At 39.7% G+C, this 20,492-nt stretch overlaps 1 protein-coding gene across 2 annotated transcripts in view; it reads right to left on the bottom strand.

The window, feature by feature from the left end:
* Positions 1 to 20,492, bottom strand: part of mdga2a (MAM domain containing glycosylphosphatidylinositol anchor 2a) — a 269,982-nt gene that overhangs the window by 154,159 nt on the left and 95,331 nt on the right. For both annotated transcript variants that reach the window (XM_061746664.1, XM_061746665.1), the window contains exons 2-3: positions 20,213 to 20,352; positions 4,079 to 4,253 (exon numbers count right to left, since the gene is read on the bottom strand). In XM_061746664.1, the coding sequence (XP_061602648.1) occupies positions 4,079 to 4,253; positions 20,213 to 20,352 (315 nt within the window). The remainder of the gene's footprint in view (positions 1 to 4,078; positions 4,254 to 20,212; positions 20,353 to 20,492) is intronic.

Below are 20,492 nucleotides of genomic sequence, written 5' to 3'. Positions count from 1 at the left end.
GACCACAAATATGTGTTTCTCCCCCCCCTTTTTTCCTCAGCTGTAGAGCTTGTTCAAACCATTTTAGTTTTAAAGTGGTCCTTTATCGAAGCCTGCAGAGCGAATGCTGACCTGGACTGTGCAGGTTTAAGGCACAGTAATTTGTTTTCCATTTGACCATCAGCTAAAGTCATTCTTCTGCAGGCTTTGACCACTTCCTGAACCTCGCAATGACCAAACACACACTTGACCTTTTTGCTAGTCAAAGGACTTATAGAACATTACAGAAGTCATTGGCATATTTTTTTATTAGTTATTTTATCACATGATATGATCATAAGCCCATGTAGGGAAGTTCGATTAATCGATTTTAAATCGTAATCGCGATTATGTAATTAGAACGATGTTGTCTGCACGCATATTAATGATTGATACCATATTAATGATTGATGGAAATACCTCTCAATACCTGCGACAAGTGCCCCATCGGAGAGGCTCTTTAGTGTAGGAGGGGGCGTTGTAACATGCCACCGGGCATCCCTCAAGCCAGATGCGGTAGACCGGCTCGTGTTCCTTGCAAAAAACTTGCAAATGTGAATAGCAAATGTAATGACTGACATTACACACCTCTACCTCCTTCATGGGTTGCATTATTATTTAGCATGCAAAGACCCAGTTTAGTTTAATTAGAAAATGTCTTGTTTTATTTAATTGGAAATATAACTTACTGTATGTTTGCAAGTGCTGATTTGCTGATTTTTTTTTTCAGAGATAAAACTTTATATTTTATTATATTTTTTAAAACTTTTTTTCAACTTATTTTACAGAGTTTTGCACTTTATTCATTCATTTTTGGTTTAATGAGAGCAAAGTTTGCACTTAAAGCCCAATGGGGCAAATGTTCAATAAAAAAACAGCATATTTGAAATCATTTCTTTGCCTTTTGTCAATTCACAAAATAATCGTAATCGTAATCGAAAATCGGATTTTGAGAGAAAAAAAATCGAGATTTTATTTTTGGGCAAAATCGAACAGCCCTAAGCCCATGTATTGAAAACTGACAATTGTGTTCTGTTAGTTTCTAGAATAATTAAAATATTTAACAAATAAATTAATTTAACTAATAATACTACTACAACTAGGCCCATTTTTTTGTTCCTCTGGTCAAATATCTCTCAGATGTAATGAGCTGTAGATGGTCAGTGAACTCTCTAAACCTGCAAGAAGCAGCCCCTGCAGGACTCTTAAGCTCTCCTCATTCTGTCACTCAATGAACAGAATTAAATTAGATGTTGCAGCAAAATTAATGCAGGTGAAATTAACCGAGAACAAAGAAAATACTCTCCTGCAGGAAAAAAAAGAAGAAGAGAGGAATAGAGGATGTTAAGCTTTAAATCGATCATTTTCCAAGTTGGGCCGGGTTCTTTATTAACTTTGCAGAGGACCTTCCCTGTAGACCTAGCTGTGGACAAACAACTGAGGTGTCAGCAGGTATAAAATGTGCTTAGACAGACATCTGAGCTTTGTAAATACGTTAGCTTTAAGCTCACTATATAGCTAATATCAGCTCCTTTGGGCTGCCTGGGTGAGTTATTACCGTTAATTATAGCTTACCGATCTTGGAGACTGCTCACAGAAAACTCTAAAGGAAACTTTTACCCTCCGTCTATCTTGATGTCTGTTTGCTTGTGTTGTTTTCTGCTTATATGTCTGCATTTTTACCTTGCCATCTACAAGATTTTTCTTTCAATATTAGATCCGACTGCATTCACAAAGATGGAGAGCCTTTTCAGAAGCACCCTTGATTTTATAAAGAAATATGATTTCTGTTACTGGATTTGACAGTCATAAACAACAACCTTGACTCCAGGAAGAGAGAGCAAATAAAAGCTCTCAAAAAAGAGATAGTGGGAAAGGAAGCAAGTGCAGAAACATCCTTTAAAAGGCTTGAAGCTTCTTAATATAAAACAGGCTTGGGCTCTGTTTCTGGGAATGGAGAGCATCTTTCCTCTGCAGAGAAAATGATGCAGCACATTTTAAGTGCTAGCCTTATTCAGAAGGAAACAAATAGGTGCAAAAAATTTATAGACAAGATGCAATTGAAAGGGACACAAAACATAATTCAAAGTGTTGTTGAAAGGAGGCCGGGCACCACAACACCAATTTTGAAACTAATTAAATTTTGGGGTTGCACACCTCTAAAAATAGCACGTGCTGCAGAGGTCCATCAATTAAATTCACCCTCTGGGGACAGCTGTAACACTGCTCTGCAGGAATAATGTGCTTTTGCCGGGTTTGCAACAAAACTACACACACACACTCTGTGTGAGATGCAAGGACATGATAAGGTGAGCAATTTCAAATGTTACTGTGTAGAAAAAAGTGCAAGCCATTTCCTTCCTTTGAAACGCATTTCCACAGAAAACAAAGTAAAGAGCATGTTGCCCCACCGTGCTATTGATGTCTATATATAACATCCGTATTGCTATTTATTGCTGTGAATAAAACGCTTGGGGCCAGCTGGTCATAACCCTGTATACAACTATGCAAAGAAGTAAACACTGCCAGTAACAACAGTGTTTCAAAAGGGTTTAGTTTTTTTTTTCATGTTAACCCCAAGAGTTAAGAGGTAAAGGATCAAGGAAATCATAGAGTGCAAAGGTGTTCTTCCTGTCCCTTGTGACTGATAAAGCTGTTTGGCAACAATCTTTAATAATGTTCCCCTTTGTGGTGTGGCATAAAATGAAAATCTCTGCTGAGGAAGAAAAAACTGAAGTAGCTTAGAATCAATTCAGACACCCTGCATGTAATTTCAAAGTTGCAGTTGGTAAGTGTATTTTTTGCCATACTTGATGAAATGACCACTATTTTCTGATCATTTTACATAAAAAAGGTTATTTGAGAAGCAAGTTTCAATAGCTCCCATCGCATCTCCTCCAATCATAACCAGGGGGCGTGTTTACAGAATATCAATCACAGTCCTGCACGCGCTCCAGACAACTGCCCGCTCCAACCGCCTTCTCTGCAGCACCACCACGCTTCAAGTAAACATTTACACCGCACCGCTCGAGGAAGACTGGACGTGACACTGTTGTACAGGGTTTATTAATCATAAAACCTATTTACCTCCATTTGTTACGTTATCGATTTATTCTCGGGTATCTGCTCTCTGACGCCTTTGGTTTCTGCAGCAACTTAATTCACTCGTGCTGGTGACCAACACGCACTCCTCAACACCAGGGGGGGGGGAGGGAGGGAAACAGATCTGGACGTCCTCGGGGACGTTCAAATTTCCCAGCCAGTTACTGGATTGTAGGGACGTCCCTGGCAGCAGCAAGGTCTTACTTTAAAGCAGACAATTATTGCTAACCCAAGTCCACATTTGGCTGCGTCTGCACAAACAGCCACAGAAAGGTCAGCTGAGTCGGGAGACAACCACTTTGAACTAGGTGAACTGATGCCAAATCAATAAGGCAATATCAATAAATCACTGTTTTCACTGAAACTATTCTATGCTTCTCACAAATAAATACAATAAATAGGCTGCACTTGAAGTCAAGTGTCAAGATAATAAAAAGGTTTTAATTAAATTAACATCTAAGGGGAGTAACAACGTCTCTTTAGAGGAACTGCCCTCACTAAATGCTTTTCAGTTACAGCAGATATACGGGACAAATTACATTTATGTTGCTACATCTGTTCTCCATCTGTCTGTGTTTACACTTTTCTTTTTTCTTTTTTTGTCAATTAAGACAAAAGAGAATAAAATACAAAGTGATATCCAAACACCTGTTTCATTTTGTCTTCTAATTAATTCACAAGGACTTAAAAACTGATTACACAGTAAAGTTTTTACAAGCTAAATCTTCCAAGTTTGAAGTATAACGTTTCACTGGACAGTTTCTTGCTTGGTCAAATCCTTGAACAGAAACCTACTCGGAATCAATTCTCCTCCATTTTGACCTCGAAGAGAATTAGGCAAAAGGCAAAGTGACGACAAGAAAAGGAAAGATGCAGCTTCCGATAGTCAAACCTCATTCTCTGCCTCATTTTGGGTTATTTGTTGACCAAAGAGGAAACACAGAGATGTCAAACTTACAGTAGACGTCCACCCTGATGGACTTGATAGCTGGAGAACCAAGGCCGTTCTCAGCCTTGCAATAGTAGCGACCCCCCTGGGTCCTCTGGATCTTCGCAATGTGCAACGTCTCGTTGAACACACTGGAGTCCTGGAAGCGGTCCGACACGCTGCCAGCTGTCTTCGTCCATCGGATCTGGGGAGACAAAAAAACAGAAAGGATGCTATTGATTGCACATATCAGCTTCAGATAATATACATATACAGTATATATATATATATATATATATATATATATATATATATATATATATATATATATATATATATATATATATATATATATAAATTAGGGGTGTAACGGTATTTGTATTCGTCCCGTCCCGTGACGGTACGGGCGTCACAGTTCGGTGCACGGCAAATACGTCTGACTGAGTTAAAAAAAAAATTTAAAAATCAATGTCTGAGTCGGTCCCCAGGTGGCGTAATGCGCCTAAAAGCTGCCAGCAACCGCCATTACGGAAAAAGAAGAAGACGAAGAAAAAGAAGATGCAACAAACAGATGCAACAAACTGAAGAAGAAAGTCGCATGTCAAGTGTAGAAATAGAGCTGCTTCGTTTAAATCAGGAGCATAGGCGCCGAATTATGTTTTTGCCGAGGTCGGCAAAACACTAATGCACAAGTTAAATGTTTTATTCTATTTATTTTACACTTTAATAAGACATGCTTTTTAGTTTTGTAGCCAACTGAACAAACTTTAACTTTCAAATGCTATGATCAAAATAAAGGAAGAAAAAACTCGTCTTATACATTTGGGACTTTTTGTATTTTTTTCCCCGTTGTACTGAACCCGTACCGAACCGTGACCCCTAAACCGAGGTACGTACCGAACCGTGACTTGTGTGTACCGTTACACCCCTAATATATATTTTATATATATATATATATATATATATATATATATATATATATATATATATATATACACATACATACACACACACACTGATTATAAATACAGCGATTACAAATTGAAAAGGTTTCAAAAGCCTTAATTTAAAGAGCATTTAAACGAGGAGAGAAATTCAACAAAAAGTGAATGTTTTCAGCAATATTTTCAACTGAATTATTATCTTGAGTTCATCTTCATTCATTTCAGTTTATTTGTATTACTATAAGTAATGTTAATGTGCCATTGCCAAAAGCATCACATCAGATAATAAATAAATATTTTCTTATTGAAACAATCCAGCATTTGCATTTCCTCCATTTGAATTAACCTATCAACCCCAACATCAAGCCAAAACTCCTTGTGGAGTCACGTTGTGATTATGGGGTTGTTTAGCAACCAGAGAGCCAGAGGAATAAACTGTGCGTTGTCAATACACCATCTCTCACCATCGTAGCGTGTCTTTACTCTGTTCTATATGTGGATTGAACGAACAGATGCTGGTGTCTTAAGTAGAAACATTTCAAGGTGTTTGGAGTCACAGAGTTAAGCTTAACTTAAAGTTATTGAGTCCTGACAGAAACTAAATGAGCTTTTATCAAACATGACATAATTGACGTTGTTCTCATTAAAATCCTCTAAAAACAAGGAACCAAGCTTTTCATTATGAAAAAAACAAAAATTAACAATAAAATAAAGTACAGAATTAGCTTTTTCATGTTGTTTTTTCAAAACAATATCATGGTATCCAGGCACTTCAAGATATTCTATCTACAGGACTGTCTCAGAAAATTTGAATATTATGATAAAGTCCTTTTTTCTGTAATGCAAAAATGTCATACATTCTGGATTCATTACAAATCAACTGAATTATTGCAAGCCTTTTATTATTTTAATATTGCTGATCATAGCTTACAGCTTAAGAAAACTCAAATATCCTATCTCCAAAAATTACAATATTCTGGGAATCTTAATCTTAAACTGTAAGACATAATCAGCAATATTAAAATAATAAAAGGCTTGCAATATTTCAGTTGATTTGTAATGAATCCAGAATGTAGGACATTTTTGTTTTTTTAATTGCATTACAGAAAATAAAGAACTTTATCACAATATTCTAATTTTCTGAGACAGTCCTGTATAATGTTATATATTTTTGACACCTTTTCACCTTACTGATGAAAATCCAGTTGTCAATTGAGCCCTTTTGTACTCATGCACAGTTTGACAGTACAGAACGCTGATTGGACAGCTAACTTCCTTCCTCGGCCTTCTGCTCCACACACCGCCGATCTCAGCACGACCTCCTCAGCACGAGTACCTATCGCTAACTGATGAGGCCCAGTTAGCCCGTGGCATTAAGGTGTAATGAAAGGTGAAATAGTGTTACATTCCAGCACGAGGCTGTAATTGACTCTCTATCATCTCCCTCTCTTGTCCTCATTAGAGCGTACAGCATGAGCAGGTATGGTGACAACTTTAGCCCGAGGGCCACACAGCCAGAACCGCCATGCATAAAGATCTGCTCAATCCCTCCTTCTAAGTAAGCCTCAGACGGACTGGCTTTGCCTGCAGAGCCGCACATTTCTCTTCCGAGACAGGGGGAAGCTATGACTTAGAATCCAATATCTCCTCTCTGTATGGTGATAGCATCATCTGGGATGCTGATAACATCCCATTTTACAGCGATAGCATCGGATGAAATAGGGATATCGCCACATGCGGGAATGGGGCTTGGGGGCCATCACGCAGATTGTCGCTAGCTTGCTCTGGCTGTGGGGCGTTAACCACGGCAACTCCATCCCAAGGGGGTACGATAGCTTTAGGTTTCCTCATATCATAGTGAGATGGGAGAGAAGAAATTAAAGGGCGGTTGGCCGAAAATCTGATAATCACATCCAAGAATTTTTTTTTTTTTTTTTTTTTTTGAGCTTGGTTGTAGTGGATGAGGAGGAAAGGAACGCACATGCGGCGACAGTTAAAGCTTATCAGAGGAGTTTCAGATCCTCTGCCTTGCTCCCAGTGTTTCCGCTCAGAGCAGCAGAAATAAATTGGCTACCCTGAAATTCAAAGGCCGCCCGCGTGTGTGTGTGTGTGTGTGTTACTTCTCCCTTTCATCAACCCCGTTCTCTGAAAAAACACAAAGTCTGTATTCACACTTTGGTCCTGTCCAGTCCCTTTAAACTGTCTTTAAGTGGATATATTACCATTAGAAATAAATACTCCTCGGTGAAGGCACCACACAGACAAGGCTTCGCTGGGCCCCGTTTCAAATTAAGACATTGAGAGAAAATACTTCATGAAAAAGTCCACAGTCAGCAAGTGATTGATGCTGAAGCATCACTGTTGGAGAATATGGGGCCTTATTATAGCAGGCACACCATGAGTTCAGCAAAACAAGCCTTAAAGTTAAATAACTTATGAGCATAAATTAAATGGAGCAAGTTTCTGCGCTGTGTCACTCTTTTACAGTTTACAGCGTGCTGGATTTTTTCACAGAAAGCAAGCATTTTTATTTTATTTTTTTTTTTGTGGCAACCTCAGCAGAATTCAATCTTCTCCCAGCTTATACCGCCAGTCATTTCTCCTTTGCCTTTTGTGCGAAGAGTTTAGAGTTTTAGAGAAACGCTGCATCAATAAATGCATTGTTCGAGTGACACTAAGAAGCGGGTATCCAAACAACTCTTTATGTTCTCAGAAAACCCAGCGTCCCCGTTTGTTCGCGGGAGCATCAGAGCGAATTATTGGTGAGCTTTCAGCTCTCCCTGTACCCTCGGGCTATTTTCACACCTCCAGTCCTCTGACTTTTCACAATCAGGTAGCTCTGTCCACAGAGGGAGTCCTGAAGTGTGGCTGGCGAGAACAGTTTGACCCTCTTCACTCTCCTTAGCGCATTGCAAATAATCTCCGTCTGAGAGGTGCTAGCAGATTTGACCATTATGGTAAATGCTACTCCTGACATTGGTGGCGAGGCTATTTTTGTTTCCTGTTTCACATACTGCAATTTTAGGGCAGCTGGCTGCAAGTACAGTCGGAGAGAGCAAGGCAACCACCAATGATGCCGGACTTCTTTTAACATCTCCTTATTGCAATTAACCTATAATTGCAATACAATTCAAATGGATTCTGGCTTTGTCCTTCTCCTGGCTTTTACCTCTCATTAGGGCTGGGCGATATGGACCAAAAGTCATATCTCGATATTTTCTAGCTAAATGGCGATACTCGATATATATCTCGATATTTTTTCTGTGCCTTAATTGGGGTTTCCCCCAAAGCATTATAGCATAGCATCTCTGTTAGCTTCATTTTTTTCTGAGGCAAACCCTTAAAAAAACAGTCAGTTTTAATACAAAGCCTCGCGTCAAATGTCACACAGCTACCTTTATTAACAGAGGTCTGCACAATATCAAAATGTATAAAACAAATGAAATAAAAACAAACTGCCTGCATATATAGAATAAAAATGCTTCTTGAATAAAATAAAACAAATATCCCTTTCCTGCATAACAATTAAATTAAAATACACTGTGCAATTAATACAATGCAGACAGTAACAGGCAGACTTTTCCACTGAGGTTGACAGTTGTGCAAATAACAAAACATTTGTGCAAATCTCAAATAAAACATTCAAGTCAATTTGTCACAAAATAAGCTATATCAAAATCATTAAAAAAAAAAAAATATGTAAAAAATATTTTTTTTTTTTTTTAAACCGATATAAACGATATTGTCTCGTACCATATCGTGTTTGAAAATATATCGATATATATTAAAATCTCGATATATCGCCCAGCGTGACACCGCCCAGCCCTACCTCTCATTAGTATGAAAAAAAAGGAGATTTGCATATCATACTTATAGCATCAAAAGCACAACACCACTTAGTTCAACACAATAAAGCTGTTCCTTCTTAAATCAGACATCCACGAGTGAAAGATCTATATTTGCTTACACAGAAAGCAGAAGCTCTTCTACATTAACATCCTACTGAAAAGCCCAGCAGTGTTCGAGACCACACATGCTGCGGTGTCACGGCAAGCGCTAATTAAAATGCGCCCAGTGTCTGTTTTTATGCAGGGATCATATGCTGGAGCACGCGTCTTCAGCGAGTCTCCCACAATGCCCGCTGTGACGTTTCCGTCTCTCCAACTTCGGACCGGTTTTCTAATTGCCTGCCATCTTTCCTTTTAGGCGCAAATGGTGGGTTGTGCTGCTCTGCGGTGCAGACAAGTGTGGCTGAGCATATTAAACAAGCGATCAGAAGAAACAACAAGAGGTCCACATCCAAAGCTGTGAGCGTACATTTCCTCCAGGTCGGTGTTAGGACATAGCGGGCCTCATAAAAGCAGGATGATCGTATCAACATGCGCTACAGTCAAGGCTTTGATGTCGGAATCAGAGGCGAGGAGGAAATGCACACTGACATACATAAAAGTGAAATTAATCAGATTTTATTTGCCTGTTGGAGATGAACTATTTGACTACTGCTGTCAGATGTATTTTTAAACAACTGAGGGTGAACGACCGTGGGTGTCTTGACTATGCTGCATTAAAAAAAGGCAAAAACTGTGAGATGATGCCCCTTCTGGTGCTCAGTGTGTACAGAAAGCAATGTCAAAAAATAGGAGGTTAAATCTTATTACGGAAAGAGAAAAAAAAAGCACCATCTGCTGGAGACACCAGCACCGTAGGCTGACTGTCATGGGAGCATCCAAAACAGATCACATACTCCAATTGGTCTGTAGCAAGCAAAGTCTCCCGGAGCCCGAGGTCAGCTTGTTTAGACTTGCTGACCCGTGGAACTGCGAGTCGGAATCTGACGGGCCAATAATTGAAACAATGAAAAAGGAAAAAAAAGGAGGGATTGTTTGCAGTGTGGTGTTGCTGACTACTGAAGCCTGGTACTCAAACAAAGTGGTGTGGACATAATGGACGAAGGCCAGAACAGAGGAGACAGGGGGCAGATGGCTTCATCATCGGGGACTCTTTGATGTCGGTTCATGGCATCAAAGACAATGCATAAATCTGGAGAAGAGTGAGCATGAAAGAATGAGCAGAAAAAGCTGTATACATTTAGTTTTCTGATACAGAATAAGAGAAAGTGAAGCGATATTGCAGACAAAAGACATAGGGTTTATGAGTTTTTATATTTCATGAGGGGAGCGTTGAATCTAATATTAATTTTCATTACTGATTCATCTTTCACTAATATTCCTTTTAAATGATGAATTCTCCAAGCGATAAAACGTGATGCAAAAAAAAAGGAAGATTCCCAGAAGTTTTGAAAAACCCCAGCAGACATCCTCAAATTGCATTTGATATATTTACTTTCAGAAAAAAAGCATTCTAAAGAGATATTAACTCTTCATTATCATTACTGATTATATTATAACACATGAACAAACTAACATAGATCTCAGAGGTGAGAAAGCTACACTTGTTAAAGCCCAACATCTTAGTAACGGTGATGGACTTTCTCACTTTGCTTCAAAAGTTTCTTTTCCTGAAAACAAACGTATGTTGCTGCAAGTGATTCTGAGACTGTGTGGAAGCTCATAATTGCGGAAACACAGTCCCTTTTACAGAAACTACTGTAAAGCAGAAAAGAAAGAAGATGTCAGGGGAGACGAACTGTGTAAGCGCTGACACGAATGAATAGAAGGACTGACATTTCTTTAAAAAAGGAAAAAAAACAGCTACAAGTTAGTTAGTTTTCATGTTAGCATCATGAGTCAACCTTGATTCAATTACAGCCTCTTTTCATTTTACGTTCGTGTTCCGGAGAGCTATTGTGTTTGATCAAAGAAGTTAACTATGTAAGCACAAAGCAGCAGCCTGTGAATCGGTGACGTGCAGCTACATTTCCAGGAAGGTGCGTGTCAGACGATTTCAAAGCTACTGCATAGTTTTAAGTGACGGAACAAGATTGTAGACTGCGTCAATCTGAGGGCGAAACGTAAACCCGGCTTTATCCAGAAGTAACGCTGCATCAGCTTGTATTCAGTAAATATGTCCAGTTCTTTCCCTTTTTCTACACTGAGATGGTACACGTACACGGGGCCAGCGACAAGAAGATACGCAGATGTTAACTACTCTGTAGGTGATCTATTAGTTAACCCGGATGCTTTCCACCATTTTCTGTGCCTGCTGCATCCTGTCCAGGGTTGCGAGGGGCAGCAGCAGCTGAACCAGCCGATTCATGGTGCGAGGCGTGATGCCTCATTGACAGGTTTCCAATCTGCCCCAGGACAAACACGCTGAGACAAATAATTGTGCATGTTTAAACTTGTACTTTACCATGTCAGTTTAGACGTCTCAATTACCCTGAGCAACATTTTTTTTCTCATAGGTCCATGTTCCCACAGTTAAAGTAGACAAAGTGTACTCCATCGGACAATTTAATTAAAGCACGGGTGTCATTTATCAACCGATTCTATCTGGGACTGTCGCGAATATTGTTCCATTGGCTGTGGAGAAGATTGCAACAAACACTCAAAGCTTTTTTTTTTTTATAAATCACTCAGTATAGATAGTGTGCCACACAGCTGAGGTGAGCTGCATGCTGTCATCCCTTTAACAGCTAAATGAATTAAAGCATCACTGCAGGTGATGAACACACCGAGTGACAGAACTGCTGCTGTCCGTTTACAAGGTAAAAGAAAAAAAAGTTTGGATACCAGATTTGAGAAATTGGGTTCTGATTCCTTTTTTTTTTTAAATATCTTTTTATTATTTTATAATAGGAGCCCCGACAAGCATTGACAAAACAAACCGAGAGAGAAAAAAAAAACAGAAAAACATCCAAACACAGACAAAAAATAGACGCAGACAATGGTTAATAAATACAGTGAATATATATACAGTGAATACATGAGATAGCAGCAACAAATGGTCAACTCAATTAGTGAGTCATGTCAGTCCATATTTTCTCCCCCTAATTGATTTAGGAGTGGAGACCACAGTTCACGGAACATTTGTTCTCGGCCGTGTCCTTTGAGAGTTAGCCTCTCCAATGGGAGGAATTGTATTATTTGTTCTTTGAACATTTCAAAGGTGGGCAGCTGTTCCCCTTTCCAAAGTAGAAGAATACATTTTTTTGCGTAATATGTTATCGTAATTAGCAGTCTGTATTTCTTTGAGTCCATACGAATGGACTCAAGTTCTGATTCCTAATCTGTTTTTCTGGAAATGGGACCGTCTCCGTGGCCTGTCCCTGACATCCCCTGGTATGTAGAACCTGGCCTTCAGTTTAGAGATGCTACCAGGGCTCACTCCAAACAATGACTTGTTTTTACAGAACGCCAGGTTTCAGTTGCCCTATGGCACCGGCCCTGTCCAGATCAGTCAAACATGACATGCCGGTTCTTGGAGCCTCGACCTGCCGACCGCTGCAGCAGGGCCGCGCTCTCAGGTGCTGCCAATCAAGTCCCTGACTGACACCACCTGATTTGGCAAATGCTTCATGGACACAACCCACATCCTCAGCTTTGCTGCTCGTCCCACAAATTCATGTTCTTTACAAATGTTAGGGCTGGGCGATATGGTCGAAATATCTCGATATTTTCTAGCTGAATGGAGATACTCGATATATATCGATATTTTTTCAGTGCCATAATTGGGGTTTCCCCCAAAGCATTATAGCATAGCATCTCTGTTAGCTTCATTTTTTTCTGAGGCAAACCCTTAAAAAAACAGTCAGTTTTAATACAAAGCCTCGTGCCAAATGTCACACAGGTTCCTTTATTAACAGAGGTCTGCACAATATCAAAGTGTATAAAACAAATTAAATAAAAATAAACTGCCTGCATATATAGAATAAAAATGCTTCTTGAATAAAATAAAACAAATATCCCTTTCCTGCCTAACAATTAAATTAAAATACACTGTGCAATTAATACAATGTAGACAGTAACAGGCAGACTTTTCCACTAAGGTTGACAGTTGTGCAAATAACAAAACATTTGTGTAAATCTCAAATAAAACATTCAAGTCAATTTGTCACAAAATAAGCTATATCAAAATCATATATATATATTTTTTTTTAAATCGATAAACGATATTGTGTCGTACCATATCGCGTTTGAAAATATATCGATATATATATTAAAATCTCGATATATCGCCCAGCCCTAACAAATGTGGCACCATTTAAAAACAGAAATAAACAGGCTTTTCAGCGGTGTACCATTTATTACCAAGGACCTTTGTTACAACAAAGAAATAATCTACCAAACACAAATTTCCTCATTACTTGTGCTAAATTTAGAAACACTCCTGTTGGAGAATCTGATTGCAATTTGACCCTGTACACTAGCTCAAACATTTATATTCCCCCGAGGCCAATATGAAGCAAACGTTGAGGTGTTATATGGCACATACACCAATGTCTTTGCTTCTGAGCTCTGTGCGGTGTAGGTTAGGTAGTATTTCTTTATTTTTTTAAATCAACTCAGATTGTCTTTTGTGTGACTTCCATCATTGAGAATATTGTGTTGGAGCAGACTACACATGTGTCAACACCTTTTCCGCAGTCTTCCCAGACATAACAGAGCATATTCCTGCCTGGGGGCCTTTTGTGAAGGTAAAAAGACTAAATTTCATCTATGCATCTAAACACATTTGTGTGTGGGATACTCATCTTAAAAAAAAAAAAAAAAAAGGCAATAATGTACTCAGAGATTTGATGGCATTTAAGATAGGCTGTAAAAGCCAGAACCATGTAAGATTTAGATTAAGATCAGCCCCCCCGGGACGCTGTTGTACGCAGACCGCAAGAGGTACGTCTGCACAACGATGACAGATCCAGAGTTGCAAAGATGCCAACTGAGCACTGTATGTCTCCATCTGTAATACTTGCTAAGTCATTTAGGAATCAGATTCTGTTTTGTGGACATGTTTATTACATCAGGATAAAGAAAGAAAAAAAAAACCGCCTCCGGTCTTGTTTTACACTTATACGTGGTAGCAAACTTTATGATATTGTCAAAACTTTAACAACTGTGTGGATCCATATTTGTTGCGCCTTGGCCACTTTAATGATGCTACATGTTTTTTATTGAATGTGAACATTTTATTTTTTAAACATAGTTCTTTATATGTGCTCCTGCACATATACCTCTAACAGCCCTGCGAGTTGCAAACTGACAACTCATTCCCTCTTCAAGGACCAACGTACACTGAAGAAAGCCACTGAGCGAGAAGATGGAACAGCTATCGTCGTGTGGAGAGATGTCTTATCCGCTTCTGCCGAGATCCAAAAACCCTCACAATGGCGTATATGCATTACACATCTGTAAGAATACGAAATGCTCGGCTTCTGCTATCACCAGATGTCAACAGACAGAGTCTTTCTGTCACAGCCTTTAGTGAAACTTCCAAAGTCGAAAGGGAGCAGGGGGGGAAGAAAGCTTGTGTTAACCGGTGTGAAGACAATTAAATGCAAAGACAGAAACATGTTGTCTCCACGAGTGTGTGGGTGTGCCGTTGTTTGTGTGTGGCTGGAAGCATGACTTCATTAAAAAGCCTGTGTTTCTCATCCAAGGTGGGTGGATGGGCAGATGAGCGGAGAGAGAGGACCAATGTGAGGGAGCTGCTGCCTGGTTGGACATGATCCAGAGAGTCCCATCAGCGCCTACGGGGGACGGAGGAGGAGGAGGAGGAGGAGGGGCGGGGGGGCACTATGTAATTTAAGCATATTGATAGTGAAGCATTAAATAGTTGTGAAATTGCCAACTGTAGCAGCCTTTACCGTGGCTGGTGCTCAGTGGTTCTGCGCTCCATCTGAAAACTGATGGAAATCAAAGACTGAAATCCGAACATGAGTAACTAAAAAAAAAAAAAAAGGGATCTTTTAATGCAGTGCTAATTGAGGTCGTTTACAGCGATCGAGCAGTGTGACCTGCCCCCTCTGTGTTGCTGAGGTCCAGATGGTGCGTGTAGTTTAAAGCGATGTACAGTATGGTGGCGGTTCAAGAAAAAGCTCAAAGGACAACTCGGCTGTTCTTGGCATGAGTTTGGGTGTGGAATTAAGGGTTCCAAAGTTAATAAAAAAAACAAAAAAAACTTTAACAACTGCATTTCAATTTGTCTTTCTTTATTACGCAGAGTGGTATGGCGTTAACGGAGCTGCCAGGACTGGGTGTCTATTAGGAATGGGCGATATTTTACTGTTCACGATAAACCGTCAAAAAAATTTCCCACGGTAAGAATTTGTCATCTCGTGGTAAAAACGATAAATTCCTGTTGATGACGTTTTTGTGTAAAGCTGATTTATGGAAGGAAGGAAGGAAGGAAGGAAGGAAGGAAGGAAGGAAGGAAGGAAGGAAGGAAGGAAGGAAGGAAGGAAGGAAGGAAGGAAGGAAGGAAGGAAGGAAGGAAGGAAGGAAGGAAGGAAGGAAGGAAGGAAGGAAGGAAGGAAGGAAGGAAGGAAGGAAGGAAGGAAGGAAGGAAGGAAGGAAAGAAAGAAAGAAAGAAAGAAAGAAAGAAAGAAAGAAAGAAAGAAAGAAAGAAAGAAAGAAAGAAAGAAAGAAAGAAAGAAAGAAAGAAAGAAAGAAAGAAAGAAAGAAAGAAAGAAAGAAAGAAAGAGAAAGAAAGAAAAATTCCCATTGGTGTCGTTTAGTAGCATTTATTATTCTTTTACAGCAGTGTTTTGGGGGCTCCAAAGACTGAATGTGTTGATAGATTTATAGTTACAAAAGTGGAGTTGAATTGGGTTTTTTTAATCGTAGTTTTTATCGTTTTCGGGATAAATGCCAGAAATTATTGTGATAATTTTTTTAGTCCATACCGCCCATCCCTAGTGTCTATGTTCCTAGGTGACTTGTTCTCATCAAAAGTATGAGAGTGAGACACGTGTGACACCTGAGCTGCTGATCAGGTAGCCGTGGCGACGCGCTTCAACACCCCCACCAACAGCTGTGACTGCAAAGCATCAAACTTGTGCTGGTTGGTATTTATAGTTCAAAAAGTCGAACATCAAAATGTGGAAAATAAATACAGATGCTGGTACAGAGTTAAATCAGGTCTGAGTTCACATTTGTTTATTACTAAAATTAGATGCAGCGGGTCACAGAGCCAAAGCTGAATCTACTTTCCAGAAGAACTAAAGTGTCTGGTAAATCTTAAATACGAATGTAAATAGGAATTTATAATCCCAGATTAGCAGAGGATTATTGCTTCTGTAACTTCTGTAGTGTTAATGTTTAGGATGTGATGGGACTGCAGTATTTCTAAAGAAACATTGGTGTTAAATATGTTCAATGTGTGCGATTCATCTTTCTATTACTGACCGCTGAGTACAATTTTGTTTACCAGAAGCAGTGAGGAAATCTCTCCGTCTCTCACAAAGCTCTTCTATGTCTCAACTTCTGCGTTGTTGCTTGTGTAATTGGTGTTTATTCCACTCTGTCCTCTCTGCTCTTGCTCATCAGTCTGGTTCAGGTAGAAACACATTTTCCTGCCCATTGTCGCTTGTAGCTTGTCCGTCATTTAGTTGCCTTTTCTGGATGTTAAATCTAGCTTTGTGAAGCGACGTGAGAAGACAGAGTAAGCTGCATGCACTTATGGCAAGATGATGGCATGATGGTGTCTTTTTAGACATAGCTTTCTTGTATAAAGGGACTGTTGGGTTGGGCGGGTAAAAAAAAGAAATTGAAGCACTAGCAGGGCAGCACCTGTGTCCAACTGGACTCCCAGCAGTCTGACCAGCACTTATCCAGCTGGACCTGAACTATGTGATTTCTTGCTTGTGTTGTTCTCTCAGGTGTAAGTTGCTATGGAAAAAACGGTCTGCTAAATGCAAGGTAGTGGTGGTAGTAGTAGGGCTGGGCGATATATCGAGATTTTAATATATATCAATATATTTTCAAACGTGATATGGTACGAGACAATATCGTTTATATCGATTTAAAAAAAAAATATTTATTTTTTTTAAGATTTTGATATAGCTTATTTTGTGACAAATTGACTTGAATGTTTTTATTTGAGATTTGCACAAATGTTTTGTTATTTGCACAACTGTCAACCTCAGTGGAAAAGTCTGCCTGTTACTGTCTACATTGTATTAATCACACAGTGTATTTTTATTTAATTGTTATGCAGGAAAGGGATATTTGTTTTATTTTATTCAAGAAGCATTTTTATTCTACATATGCAGGCAGTTTATTTTTATTTAATTTGTTTTATACATTTTGATATTGTGCAGACCTCTGTTAATAAAGGAACCTGTGTGACATTTGGCACGAGGCTTTGTATTAAAACTGACAGTTTTTTTAAGGGTTTGCCTCAGAAAAAAATTAAGCTAACAGAGATGCTATGCTATAATGCTTTGGGGGAAACCCCAATTATGGCACAGAAAAAATATCGATATATATCGAGTATCGCCATTCAGCTAGAAAATATCGAGATATGACTTTTGGTCCATATCGCCCAGCCCTAGGTAGTAGTAGCAGCAGGTCGTCCAATGATCGAACCCCGCTCCCCCAGTCATCTACTGTTGTGTCCTTGGGCGACACACTTCACTCTCTTTGCCTCCAGTGAGGGCATCGCTGGTGTGTGAATGTGTGTGAATGTTCTGGTGGTGTTCAGAGAGGCTGTCGGCTGCCACGTTTCCATCAGTCTGCTCCAGAAGGATGGAGGTTTACCGTCACCAAGTATGAATGAGGAGTGAATGAGTAATTGGAACCATTGTGAGTGCTTTGAGTGTCGAGATAAGCGCAATATAAGTCTAATATAGGAATGGGCGATATTTTACCGTTCACGATAAACCGTCAAAAAAATTCCCCACGGTAAGAATTTGTCATCTCGCGGTAAAAAAGATAAATTCCCGTTGATGACGTTTTTGTTTAAAGCTGATTTATGGTTCTGCGTTAAATCCACGCACAACGTACGTGAAGGAAGGAAGGAAGGAAGGAAATGAGCCTGAAAGAAAGAAAGAAAGAAAGAAAGAAAGAAAGAAAGAAAGAAAGAAAGAAAGAAAGAAAGAAAGAAAGAAAGAAAGAAAGAAAGAAAGAAAGAAAGAAAGAAAGAAAGAAAGAAAGAAAGAAAGAAAGAAAGAAAGAAAGAAAGATAGATAAATTCCCATTTATGAAGTTAAGTATCATTTAGTATCTTTTAGAGCAGTGTTTTGGGGGCTCCAAAGACTGAATGTGGTGATAGATTTATAGTTACAAAGGTGGAGTTGAATTGGTATTTTTTTATTGTCATTTTTATCGTTATCGGGATAAATGCCAGAAATGATCGTGATACATTTTTTAGTCCATACCGCCCATCCCTATTCTAATACATTAAAAACAAGTTTTGTTGATGACAGTTCGGTGATCAAACACCACAGACATGATCCTTATATAACCGTGTCCATCTAGGACTCTGCACAAATAAATCCACATGCACTATATCGTTAGCTTCCAGCAATAAAATCAATACATCTCAGAGAGCCGGTGGGGACCTGACTCCACCATGACGTGAAACAACGTCAGCATCTGCGTCACATGCAGATGAAAGCTCTGAATAAGCTCCGGTGTCATGAGAGGATGGATTATTGCGCTGCATGATGTTTAGGTCAACAATTGAGCGCAGATGAACAGGATTAAAAAAAACCTCTGGGGAAGATTTACAATGAAATATAGAAGCTGAAAGGATTCTGCCATTTCCATGTACCTCATATACTTCTGTGATCGACTTTGAAAGTCCATCATTATGATGTAAAATATTTTCAATAAGGAAAGTCCCAGAACATCTGTATGATACAAATCCTCTCTGACAAAAGGAAACGCAATGAGACTTTCTTTTTACATCCTCACATATGCTCCTGAAAGATGAAGAAAAGCAGCTCAATTAAAATTGGAAACTTGTGAAAAAAAAAAAAAGGAGAGAACGTGTTCCCAGGATTAATATTTAATTCAAATGAACTGATGAGCTGTATGAAGTCTATTCCCAACGAGGTCACACACACCGTTGTGTGTTTTTCCACCCGCATCACAAAGCCGGTCTCGGGTCTACCGGCTCCCTCAGATAACCTTCCCAGCTTCCTGAGCAACTCGGAACGAGAGTGCTCTGACCCTGACGGGGAGGGGGGCAGAGCCGACACGTCCCAGAGTCCAGGGAGACTGAGCCGAGACCCGCTGTGACAGGGGATCTGCGCGAGCATCATAATGACTCGGTTTCAAAGAGGATCCTGCCTCTCTTACCACAGCCAAGCAGAGCTTTTGATCTCCCGCTCTCTTCGCCTCGTTTCCCCCACCCCTTCCCTCTTCTTCACTCGGCTCGCTTTTTCAAATATTCGAATGAAGTGAAAGATAAAAATTATGATGAGTGCAGAGTCCCCCCTCCCCACGAAGAGGAACGGTATGCGTCTGAAACTGGCTAATCGTAGAGGCTTCACCTTTCCAGTTGAAATATAAAAATCAATATGCTGTTTTGTTTTGACATCCAGAAGGCAGGTGCACAAACTAACAGCCCCGCGTATCGATCAAAAGGTTGAATCGCATTATTTAATGCAAATGAGCTAAGTCCTTTCTGGAAGAAGGGCTTTTGTCTAATTTGTGTTATCGGGCAAATTGAAAACAACACACTGCAAGTGTTAGAAAGGTTAGTTTGTGCAAGTCCTGCTGCAGATTAACACGAGAACAATAATGCCATGGTCAGGTGACCTGCGTGGATTTCTAAGTGCACGCTCAGATGTGGTGATGAAAGTGATGAGAAAGAAACAAGAATAAATGCAAAGCTTAGTTTTCTTCGGTAAAAAGGTGGAAAGTTTTTATTTTTTTCCCCACTCTTTTAATTAGTTCAGATCACAGTTGTAAATACAAGTGTGAGAAAAGCTTTCATCAGATGCCGAGCACCCATGTGCATTCACATGACCCAGAGTCTTTTTGCTGTGGCCCGTTTCTCACTCATTATGCTTTGTTCTGGCAGATGTTTCTGCTGTTTTGTTTCTGCATTCTCATTAGACTTTCATTACCAACATGCAGGTGCACAGTGCAACCTAAACCATCAATAATTAAAGGATTAAACTTTTAAGCTGGTTTAGAGCGGAGGTACGTGGCGCATCACTCTAACTCTTATACAGAATTAAAAAGAGAGAGCTTGAGGAAGCAGAAACAGATGGGGACAAAATTACCATCTTTTCCCGTGACATCCTTGTGCAGCTATTTTTATCCCCGCTGTGAGTTACAGGGAGATGAAAGGCTGCCGCTGATCTTCCTACCTGTGGTCGAGGATGGCCCGTCACCAGACAGGTGAGCTCCAGGGTCTCTCCCTCCCTGATGGTGTACACTCTCTCTGTGTGCCGCTCCTCCTCAACATTGCAGGCGTGACCTGAGTGTATGATACGGACAGTCGGAGGCGCTGTGGAGGAAAAGGCACAAAGCCGGTTAGCATTCTAGTCATTTCTGAGGGAATGGGTAGTTTAGTGCAGAAGAATGCGTATTGATTAAAAGCTTGTCTCACTCAAAACAAGGCAATTTCCCAGCTCTGTGCAAGCACTC

Source organism: Cololabis saira, chromosome 18 (genome assembly GCF_033807715.1).
Source record: "Cololabis saira isolate AMF1-May2022 chromosome 18, fColSai1.1, whole genome shotgun sequence".
In the NCBI taxonomy this organism is placed as follows: domain Eukaryota; kingdom Metazoa; phylum Chordata; class Actinopteri; order Beloniformes; family Belonidae; genus Cololabis; species Cololabis saira.
This window is presented reverse-complemented; position numbering and strand designations above follow the sequence as displayed.